At 38.5% G+C, this 12,026-nt stretch overlaps 1 protein-coding gene across 1 annotated transcript in view; it reads left to right on the plus strand.

The window, feature by feature from the left end:
- Nucleotides 1-12,026, plus strand: part of Ripk2 (receptor-interacting serine-threonine kinase 2) — a gene marked incomplete at its 5' end in the record, with an annotated part of 28,468 nt that continues 16,442 nt past the window's right edge. The window contains 3 exon segments of the mRNA XM_013512753.1: nucleotides 1-187; nucleotides 4,801-4,954; nucleotides 7,337-7,492. Of these exon segments, the coding sequence (XP_013368207.1) occupies nucleotides 15-187; nucleotides 4,801-4,954; nucleotides 7,337-7,492 (483 nt within the window).

Raw genomic sequence — 12,026 nt, forward strand, 5'->3', positions numbered from 1 at the left:
ACCGCGCCGCCGCCATGAACGGGGAGCCCATCTGCAGCGCGCTGCCCGCCGTGCCGTCCCACAAGCTCGCCGACCTGCGCTACCTGAGCCGCGGCGCCTCGGGCACGGTGTCGGCCGCGCGCCACGCGGACTGGCGCGTCCAGGTGGCGGTGAAGCACCTGCACCTGCACACCCCGCTGCTCGACAGGTAGGGCGCCCGCAGGAGGGGGCCCGCCCCCTCGCCGCGTCGTCCGCGCGCTGGCGCCCGCGCGGGTCCCTTCTCCCGCTCGCCGAAGCGCGTGCGTGCTTGTGTCCTGGGGTGGGCTCGACTGCTCGGTTTTTACTTTTTGTCTTGCGGCGGGACCCTGGGTCTGCCCTGTCCAGTAGGTGCCTTTTAGCCACCGGAGCCGTTGAGCCCTCGAAACGTGGCTGTCTGCATTGCTAAGTGTACAGTCCACAGTGGATTTTAAATATTTCCTTCTGAAAAAACTCAATATTTTATGTTGTTTGTATGCCGGAATGGTATTTTTATACCTTGAGTTAAATGTAAAGTGTTAAACTTTTATTTCATGGTTTTTTTTTTTTACTTTGAATGTGGTCCCTAGAAAATTTTAAGTTGTATATGCACTTCAAGCCGTATTTTTATTAGACACCGCTGTTTTGAATATTTCGGTTTTGAGTCTTGCTGTTTTTGTTTTGTTCATGGTTTATTATATGTAGTCCTGGAAGTTTAATCAAATTCTACATTAGTACTTTCTTTTTCCCACTCTATTTGGGAATACTGTTCCCAGAGGAAATGGGAGTTATTTTGCTAACAATGAATTGAATTGGAAGACATTTAAATGACCAAAAATTGTTGAGTATCTCTCATACCGTGGGACAGTTGTAGCCCAGGGTCTTTATTCTCGGAAAAGGCCAGCATTCATTTGTGTTTCTGGGAAAACATTACAACCAGAGTCTTGTGTGTTTTCCTTCCAACAGAGATTTAATAAGGCGCGGTATTCCGTTGTTAGTGAGATAACATCCATGATTGCGGTATTCCCTTCCCCTCCTCCGGTATGTAATGTGAAACTGCGTCATGAGAGATAAGTGAGTGGCCAGAAACTGTTAGTATCCGGGACCAGATAAATCTCAGCATCAGCGCTGCCACAGTTGTTGGACTTTCGTTTGCCTGTGGCTTTCCTTTCATTATGCGCTGGATGCCACAGAGGATTTGGGACACCTCTAGAGATAGTTCTGTGTACCATAGTCCGCAAGATGTGTATGTGTTTACTCCGGGCCTTCTGTTCTGTGGGCAAGTGCCATGTGTCTATGTGATCACCTTTGTAAAGGGTGGTAGTTGGTTAAAAAGGGTGAATATATTTTTGAAACGAGCGTAAAAATATTACGTAGACGTCTAGCACCGCTGGATCATTACATATTCCAAAGCCACATGGGCCTCCCATTGTGGATACTGCTCTTCAAGATTGTACTTGGCCCAAGCTTTGTGCCATTTGAAGGCCAAGAGGTAAAAGGAGTTTCCTTCCGCGCTCCTTCACAACGTTCACAGTACAAGATTCTTTACTAACTCTGGTGGGAAACTCGTTCTGTCTTCAAAGAAGTCCTAAAACCAGTGGAATGCCGACTTTACTGCAGCACATTCTTCTCTCCCGCTTGTTGCCTAAGACCTGCATTAGCAGTATTTATGTAGTCTGAGCCGAGAGTTGAGCTTATGCAACTGTCTCTCAGGGTGCCCATTTCCTCACTCAGACATGTGAATAATAAATACTCGATGTATACTTCTGGGCTACGGTTTGAATATTTTCATTGTTCTTTGGGATTACCTGGACGGAAAACAAGTTCATGTGCTGTTACATTTATTTTATTGATTAGTCATTCTCCATAACCTGGCTTCAGTCAGACAAGTGGATCTTCCACGTCATCTTCCCACCCCGTGGGAGTAAAGAATCCAGTTGGTTGTCCCAATACCCTGTAGATAGTATAACTTACTAAATTAAAATTTTGAGTTGAGTAATTTTAGTAGTATGTCTTACAGAAACTATATTTTACTTTTTGATTTATATTTCATTTTATATCCCCACACACACAAACACACACACATTCAGTCTTGCTGAAATCTAACTTCACAAACTCTCCTACTTCTCAAGTCCAGCAGTGGAGTGGAAAGAGCACAGGCTTTAGAACAGCATGAGTGGGCTGGGGATGTGGTCAGTGCTAGAGCTCTTGCCTTGCCTGCACAAGGCCCTGGGTTTGATCCCCAGCCCCGCAAACAAAACAAAACAAACAAACAAACAAAAAAAAATAGAACAACGTGACTGTAATTTAGACACCCCTGTCATTTTGGGGGAGGGGATGGTCAGTAAAAAATTATTCCTCTTTCTAATCCCCAGTGCCCTTATATAGTATCTAAAGTGGAGATAATGAAACCAACTTTAGAGGGTGGTTTTTAGGATAACAGTGCATTTAAAGTGGCTGACACATAGCAGCATTATGATGGAAGAAAGAATGACTCCTGCTCTTTTTGAAAGGAGAACAGAGTATATTAAATATCCCCTACCCCTCCAACTGCTGCAGCGTGCCCCCAGTGATTCTCAGCCTCCAGGAATCTCAGGTTCATGTGAAAGTGCTGCTGCTGCTGTCTTGTCCGTCCACATCTCTAGAGGCAGATACAAAACTGTCTGAGCTTAGGGGTTGTAAGTTTCATTAAACAGAGCTCACAGACTGATATAATTGGTTTCCTCACAGGGTATTAAGTGGTTGAGGAACAAGGAAAGGAGAGAAAAGCTTTTTATATTATGTCTTCTTGTAGCTCTTGAATTTTGAAACATAAAGTATGTTACCTACTCAGAAAATAAATGAGTGGGGCTGGGGATTTAGCTCAGCGGCACAGTGCCTGCCTGGCAAGCGGAAGGTCATGAGTTCGATTCCTGGTACCAGGGGGAAAAAAAAAAACCAAAAAAAGAAAAGAAATGAGTAAGTGGGTTTGGGTTGTTTTGTTTTGTTTTCTGTTGTGCTGTGTTTTCTTTTGTTTTGTTTTTAAAGCAGGCCCAGTGGTGTGGTCAGGAATGTCTGTTGCTATTTTTATTTCAACAGCTCTTCATTCAGCGTGTGAGTGGCTTGAGAGTCAGCGAATCATCATCCTTGCCTAGCAGGCTTTTCCTAGAGACATGGCTATCTCTGTCACTACCAACACCCATTCAGCCGGGATAAAGCTGATGACATCTTCAGTTTCTTTCGCTTTATTTTCATTATTAATCCCCCGTAATGTCAGTCACCACTGCCTGAACAGTGTATTCAGCCACCTTTCCATTTCCACTGCTACCTTAGGAGTTCTAGTCTCTCACATCTTAAGCAATATTAAAATTTAACAGCTGACTTTCAAGCTCCCACTGCGCCCTCAAATCCTAAAGTTTTGGTGCACTGATGTCGTTCCTCTGCTCAAAACCTTTGATCACAATTTAACTGCCCTCCCTTGGCTTTAGAACTCATGAGATTTGGCCCTCCTAGCCTGTCTTACTTATTTTCACTCCTTTTAGGTACTCTACTACACGTCCTGCCCTATGTTAAAGAATTCAGTTTCCCAAACATGGCTTTCATTTTCACTTCCTTGAATTCATTTAACATTTATCTGTTAGAATCTATTTCAGGATGCAGTAAGTACTGTCTTTAGTCCTGGGGATACACATGTGAAAAAAAGAAAAGCAAAGTTCTCTGTTTTGGAGGCCTTGCCTATCTTAGATCCGCTCCGTCCAGGCTTAAATTCTGTCCATCCTTAAGCTACAGCCAAAATCCTGCTTCTCTGAAGACTGTAGTGAATTCCTAGCCCAAAATATACTCTTTTCTCTGAACACTCTGACTTTTTTTTTCCCATGTATATGAGCAGTGGCATTTATCACATGCCACATTCTGCCTTTTTTTCCCAAAGAATTCTAGGTAATTTGAAGGCAAAGACTGTCTTTTTACTTTAACCATATTTTCCATAATGTTCAGCAAAATTCTTGATTCTTACTAAACGTAAATATTTATTGTATTTATGAATAAGCAAATGAACCTGGTATGCGGAGTTACACCAAAGATCTGTTGTGAGGGCTTACCTGTTCTCAGTGTTCTCTTCCTGAGTTTAGGTATGTGCCTTAGGGCCCTTGATGCAGCCATCTTCGAATCAGCTGAGGCTACAACAGTTAATTAAATATTTTAAAATTCAGGTTTTTGGAGAAAATTTTACATGGCATTCTATCATAAATTCAATGTAATTAAATCTTTATATTTTAATACAAAGTAAACTTAACTAGTTAGTTCAAGCACCAGTTGTTCTGGTTTGTTTGTTTGTTTGTTTGTTTTTGAGACAGGGTCTTGTTATGCAGTTCAGGCTGGGCTTGAGCTCACTTGGTAGCCCAGGCTGGCCTCAAACTCACAATGATCCTCCTGCCTCAGCCTCCCGAGTGCTGGGATTACAGGCGTGTGCCACCACACCCAGCTCAAGCACCAATTGTTCTAACAGAGAGAGGCTTTATAAACTTACTCAAACATTGTGTGTGTCCCGTCCCCCCCCCCCCGTTCCTAAAAGTGCAGTAATAACCTGTGTATCACTATTACCTGTCAGTGGTTTATAGGAGTTACTTTAGTCTCCAAATAGGCCTGTGCAATATATAGGGTAAGGATTATGTCTTTTAAGTATGATAAAACTAGGGCTAGAGCAGTTGCAAAGTTTTACATACGATCACATAACTAATTAATTTTAAAAATCCAGACTTAGTTATTCTATTGGAATGATAATTATATATTTTAAAATACTTAAAATAACTATGTATTTTTTCTTAGTGAAAGAGATGATGTCTTAAGAGAGGCTGAAATTTTACACAAAGCCAGATTCAGTTATATTCTTCCAATTTTGGGAATTTGCATTGAGCCTGAATTTTTGGGAATAGTTACTGAATACATGCCAAATGGATCATTGAATGAACTCCTACATAGGGTAAGTACTGTACATTTTCAGTTATTATCATTTTGGTTATTCAAACTGTGTGGTATTGTGGTTTCACATTCAATCAGATTTTCTGTGGGTACATAAATGAATCAAAGTGAGAATAATGAAAAACAGTTGTAGGGATAAAGTTTCAGCCTTTGTGGCTTTGTTTGTATTTCTAAAAAACCTGTATAGTCAGGACTTCGACTCAAAGGGACCTAGATTTTTTTGCATGGGTTATTGTCCTTGATATTTATACTAAATCCCAATATCTATATACATGTACACATAGGCAGGAATGGGATATAAAAAGATAAACTCTGCACACTGTATAATCCACTGCTGAGCCGTATTTTATAGTAATGGTTTATTAGGGCTCAAACTAAGTGTCAGTGATATCAGTTCATAAAGTGCTGAACTAACAAGCCAGATTAATTATCTCCAAGTGCCAGATACATTACCTTGTCCAATCGTAGACAGCAGTGTGAACCATTTACCCTTCCTTTCAAGTTCCCAGTTACTCTGGCTTTGATTGTGAGTCCCATCAATAAACAAATTCGGGGGTCCTCATTTTCTAAATACATATATTCAATTATTATTGTTTTCACGAGTTTGCATTATTATTTCCAATCTGCATGTTTTTTCCCTTGAGAAATCTTGCAGTATTTGGCCCACTTTATGAGGATTGGTTTAAATAAAACTACATAACATAATCTACAAAGTCTAGTTACTGGCACTCCTAAATTCTATGTCACATGCTCTGTAAGTGACCGAGGACAAGCGAGTGCTGCCAGTCACTCATGGAGTAAGTTCCTCTTTGTTTCAGAATACAGAGCATTCTACTCAGGATTTGAAGCACAGGAATCAAGATACGAACATTAGTAAAGCATGGTTTCTTTTTTTGAGAAATAAAAATATGTAGAAATTGTGTTTTCTTCCCACACCCCCATAGATTCTCTGGCACCCAAATTTGGAACTCACTGGAAAATGTGCAAGCAGGCTCCTCCAGGGGTGTTAACTCTAAAAGTGATCATAGGGCTGGGATTTAGCTCAGCGGCAAAAGCGCCTGCCTGACAAGCGCAAGGTCGTGAGTTCGGTTCCCGGTACCGGAGAAAAACCAAAAAAATAAAAAATAAAAAAATAAAAGTGATCATAAATTAAATCTACCCTGACTCAGTGATCAAAAGCCCACATATAGCACCTGCAGTAGAGAGGCCTGCTTATTCCTTTACACTGTTATTACTTTCAGAACGAATTGCCTTTTTATAGATTAAAAGATTCAGTTATTCCAGGGGATGGGGCTGCATGTACCAAAAGTAGTAACGTTCTTCATTGATGTGGTATTTCTCTTGGTTTCCTATACTGTATTATTTGAGATAGGATTTACCTTGAGGTACCCCCCATCCTCACAGAGAAAGGTCATTGGAAAAAAATAGAAATCATGCAAACCATCTATATTTTGAACCACTCCCTGCCAGATTGATCATTGAACAATAAGTAAACCAATGTGCAGAAAGAATTCTCAGGGTAGTTTTGAGCTTTCAATAGCACGCTTTTTCATAGCAGAAAAATGTATCCAGGAGCGTAATGCCTGATGATTGATGTCTGATTGATGTCTATCTTCCAAAGTTGCCTGAGTGTGCATGTTGTCCTGTGAAACAAAGTTAACTTTTATGTTGAGAAAATACTTTAGAAAGCTCAGATGGATATTGGTTCAGTACCAAGAAACACACATTATATGTTCAAAAGGTGTCCATTGTATAAGTTTAGAATCAAAAATGATCTTTGTCTCTTTTACCAGAAGAAAACCCTCAATTTAATTTTTCAGGTGGAACTATAGATAGATCAATGATATGACTAAAAGTATGAAATAGTGATGCTTATTCAAATAAATGTAATGCCATAATTTCAACTGATGCAGATTATAGTAAATATGGACTTACACTAATAGCAAAATTAAAATATAAATTTTCAGTGAATGGGTTGAAACAAGATGTGTATAATTTTGTGTGTGTGTGTGTGTATAGAAGTGTGCACAAATTACTTGATGAAGCCATAGTACCAGGTAGTGGAGGTGAGAAAACATGTGAATGTCTGCATATAGATATATACAAAGCAATTGAAAGCTGTGTCAGTTGAACAAAGAAGAGCCAACATCATGCAGTTGCATGAACAGCATAAATTTAAAGGAAATTATCAATACTAAATTTTTTAAGATATGAAAACAGTAAGATACAAGAGTGTTAATAGCAAAATAATGCTGTGTTGCAAAATGAGCATATCTTTAGACCGAAGTTTACATTTCTTTGTAGAATGTTTAACTTTTTAACTATGAAATGTAATAAAATTTTGACAATAATTTTCTTTCTGTTCGTTTTCACATGTATGAAGAAAACTGAGTATCCTGATGTTGCTTGGCCATTAAGATTTCGCATCCTGCATGAAATTGCACTTGGTGTGAATTACCTGCACAATATGAATCCTCCTCTGCTCCATCATGACTTGAAGACTCAGAATATCTTGTTGGATAATGAATTCCACGTTAAGGTAATTACTTTTTTAAAAAAGAAAGTGTATGCGTATCCCTGTGCGTAATAGTTTTTCTGCCTAGTCAATCTAATACCTTTCCCTTTTCTAGGTGCCTTAATTCCTGTCTTCAGGCCTCTTGTTCCTGCTGCAGTGATTTAGGATTTAGTTTAAAACTTCTGAGATAGAATTACAAAAGACAAAATCGTTATGATTCTTAGCTGACATTATCAGTACCTTTTTTTAACCTTGTATTAAATTGTTAGAGATGTACAGGAAGTTGTAAAAATAACACAATGGTCTCGTGTACCTTTCACCCGGTTCCCCAGTGTTACACAGCACATCATTGTAGTTCAGTTTCAAGACCAGGCATGTGACAGAAATCAGCACAGTGTGTATGTGTAGTTCTTTGTCACGTTATCATATATGTGTGTGGATTAGAAAAATGTATCTAGGAGTATAATGCAGCACAACAATGGAGTATGGCCCTGTTCCATCGTCACAAAGATATCTCTTGTGACTACTGTATAATCATATCCACTCCCTCACTCCCACTTCCTTTAACCCTTTAACCTTGATAGTCACTAATTTATGTTCTGTCTCTATAATTTTGTCATTTTGAGAATTCTGTATGAATAGAAAGTATGTGATACTTTGAGATTGGCTTTGTTCACTGAACATAATACCCTTCAGATACATCAAAATTGTCACTTGGCAATAGTGGTTTTTATTGATAAACAGTGTTTCATGGTATGGGTGTACTACCTACCACTCCTTAACCATTCATCTAACAGGAACTTCTTGGTTTTTACCGTGTTTGAAGAGACTATAATAAAGCTGCTATAAACAGTCTTGTAGAGACTGACGAGTGCACATCCTCAGGGATGAATGCCTAAGAGTGCAACTGCTGTGTCATATGGTAAGGGTATGTTTAGTATTTTAAGAAATAACCAACTGTTTTCCAGAGTGGCTATACCATTTCACATTGCATGAACAGTGCAGGAGAGATCCAACTTCTCTGCATCCTCAGTAGCATGTTGTCGTCATTGTTTTGTTATTAAACTGTTGATAGGTATATAGTGATATCTCATAATGGTCTTAATTTGAATTTTCCTAATGGCTAATGGTGTTGAACACCTTTTCTTTTACTCATTTGCCACCTGTATAACCTTTTCTTGGAAATACCGCTTCGTGTCTTATGCCCATTTTCTAACTGCACTTTTTGGTTTTGTACTGGTTTTTTGTTGGTGACTTGGTTTGGTTTGACGTGTGGTGCTGGGAATGGAACTCCAGGCCTATAAATGCAAAGTAAGCATTTTACCACTGAGCTGTATCCCCAGCCTTACTGTTCTGTATATATTTTAGATATAAGTCCGTCATTAAATACGTAGTTTTGAAATATTTTGTCCCCGTCTTCAATGTGTCATCTTATCTTTTCAACAGAACTTGTCACAAAGCAAAAGTTGGATGAAGTCCAGTTTATCCCCTTTTTCTTGTATTATCATCCTTATCATATTTTTATTGTGGTATCAAAGTACTCTTCACCAAGTTCTAGATACTGATAATTTTCTTCTATATTATCTTCTGAAGGTTTCATTGAAATCTGTTACCTATTCTGAATTTTATTTTGTATGAAATGCAAAGCTGAGGTGCTGAAGTGCCAGAGTGGTAGTGACTTCAGCTACCCTATATTTAACTGATGACAACAAATAAAAAGTTTGCTAAGTAATTAACAGGAAGTGTAACTAACTTTACTTTTTATATTGTTGTATATGTACTTCTTTCAATAATATTCATAATCAGATTATTATAAATCTTAAAATGTTCAAAGAATTAAGTAGTAAAAAGTTGAAATAATAGAAAAATTAACACAAAAGTTTAAGAAAAACTGAGTAAAATAACTATTGAAGATACTTCCTTTCTTTAAAATAAACTAGTAGGAAAAAGAAGCAAGCATCTGCCTCAGTATTACTAGAATGGAGAGAGAGGGGAGGGAGAGACAGAGAGACATGCTCATCTATTTCCTCAGCTATAGAACCGTCAAGTAGAATACCTTAATGGCCAGGTAATCCTCTGAGTCCTCAGTGCAACTCTGTCTCTCAAGCAGTTCTCTGTAACAGGGGTGTCAATATCCATACTTCAGTGATTATGACATTGTCTGACATGATCAATCAAAATTCCTTCCCTGTTGCTTTCACTCATGGATCCTGACTCACTTCTTTGTAGTAAACTGAGTGAATTCAGTTCTCGCTCAGCAGCTTTTCCAGTATTTGCTGATAGCTATGATCCCTTTATCCCTCATATGCTCTGTTCATCTGGAAGTAAGACCAACCCGGAATACAAGTTCTAGTGTGATTTTAGAAGAGATATCCCCTGCACATGAGCCCTGTTCTCTAAAATCATGCTAGAACTTGTTTTCTGGGCCAGCCTTATTGTAAGGAAAACAGAGTACACTTGCATTTTGTCCTTCACTCTGCTAAATATCCTTAGGTTCTTCAACCAACTTCCTTATTACATGGGTTTATCTCTTAAATAGTCATCATTAGAAATGAACAAAATGCTCTTCATGTGCTCTGATGCTTGTATAATTGAGCAAAAATGTCATTTCCTTGTTCCTAAATAATCAATAGTATTTTAAGAATTTATCAGCTTATAGGAGTAGTCATATCCCAGTATTCAAATTGGGCTTAGTGGCAGTAAAATCTCTGCGAGATTCCTTTTTACATGTATTGCTATGGAAGTCACTTCTCCTTACCATAGACCTTTTTTTTTTTTTTTTTTTTTTGGTTTTTTTTTGTTTTTTTTCCAGTACCGGGAATCGAACTCATGACCTCGTGCTTGCCAGACAGGCACTGTGCCACTGAGCTAAATTCCCAGCCCCTACTTTGTAGAATACTTTTTTAAATCAGGAGACTTTATTGCATTGGAATAATTCCTTTAACCTCTTCGGATGTTTTAAAATGTTATTTCTGTGGTCTGAGGGTTTTAAGTTTCTAAGATGCATGTCATCCTCAAATTTAATCAGCTAGTGTTTTTGATACCTTCTAGTTATGATTAAAGATGAGCCAGTACCAAGCTCAGATCAGAGCTACTCAGCATGACGCTAAGAACCTCCAAGTCAGTGTCAGTGCTTTGCTCATCAGCACTTTTAGGAAATAACTGACGGTTTGATTCATATACATGTGAAAGTCCTTGCGTGACGGCTGTCCTCAGATATGCTTGGGCTTCCTGCTTGAGCTGCTCCCCCTCGTAACAGCCTCTTCCTTACCACCCACCAGAGTTCCTCTCCGTCCTGGTACCTTGATCTGTCTCCGCGGCATTTTCACCAGCTGATGTGATCTTTTCCTTAACGGGTGTGCTGACCCCCTTCCCCAATTAGAATATAAGTTCCATGAAGACAGAAATTTCATTAGTTTTGTAAACTGCCACATGCCCAACATGTGTCATGTAGAAGCATTTTCTTTCATTCTGTACATAGCATAAACAGATGCATCAATTCCAGAACTTCTGCAAATACCAGATAAGCCTGCTAATTTAATATTCAAATGGGTTATTGTTAAAGTACATCATAGTATTTATAATAAACCATATATATGGATACCTCTGTGTGTGTATGTGTATACATATATGTGTGTGTGTGTGTGTGTGTGTGTGTGTAGTAATAACTCAAAAAGAGAAACAAAATTGGTTCTTCCTTTAGTAAATATATATGGAACAACATATAGTATAGTAAATATATATGAGGTCTGAAATTAGCATAGGTCTGATATAATTTGTTTTTCATGAATTCTTTTTCTTTCATTTTCTGGTTACTTATGGAGTATCCCTTTTGCAACCATTTATAATTTTTTTTTATACCAGGGTTTAAAGACAGTCTCCTACTAGTATGTAGATTTGCAAAGTCAATTTTTTTTCTTTTTAAAAATCAGACTAAACATTTATTTTTGCTTTAAAGTTCTTTTCTAATTCTAAGTGACAAGTAGTATTTGTACATATACATGGGATACAGTATAATTTGAGGCATGTGTACATTTGTTGACTATACACCAAGAGTAACTAATATATATGGATCACATATTGTGTGCCAGATATGGTTCTGAGTGTTTTTATAGAATGATTCATATAATTTTTCTCACCATACTCTTAAATTAGATTATTTCAAGTTTCCAGATGGGTAAGGGAGGGCACAGAAAAATTAAATTTCTCAAGGCCACAAAGCTCCTTGCGCAGTAGCATTAGAATTACATTTATGATTGGTTTTGGTTTTCTTTTGTTTTGTTTTGTTTTTGTGCTGGGAATCCAACTCAAGACCTTGCCCTTGCCAGGCAGGCGCTTGTGCCACTGAACTATATCCCCAGCCCTAGAATTACATGTAAATAATCTGGCTGCAGAATCTGTGTTCTTAATCAAAGCTTACTGCTTTTCAGAGTCTCCCAAGCTTGGCTTTTCGTGTGTTTGGCACCCTGTTCTCTCTCGACCTTTTCTTTTTTTCCCTTAGGCTTACCGTTTCATTATAGTGAATGTATGGAAGATTCATGTGTTCTGCCCTTCTTCT

This window comes from Chinchilla lanigera, unplaced genomic scaffold (genome assembly GCF_000276665.1).
Source record: "Chinchilla lanigera isolate Chin_1 unplaced genomic scaffold, ChiLan1.0 scaffold00016, whole genome shotgun sequence".
In the NCBI taxonomy this organism is placed as follows: domain Eukaryota; kingdom Metazoa; phylum Chordata; class Mammalia; order Rodentia; family Chinchillidae; genus Chinchilla; species Chinchilla lanigera.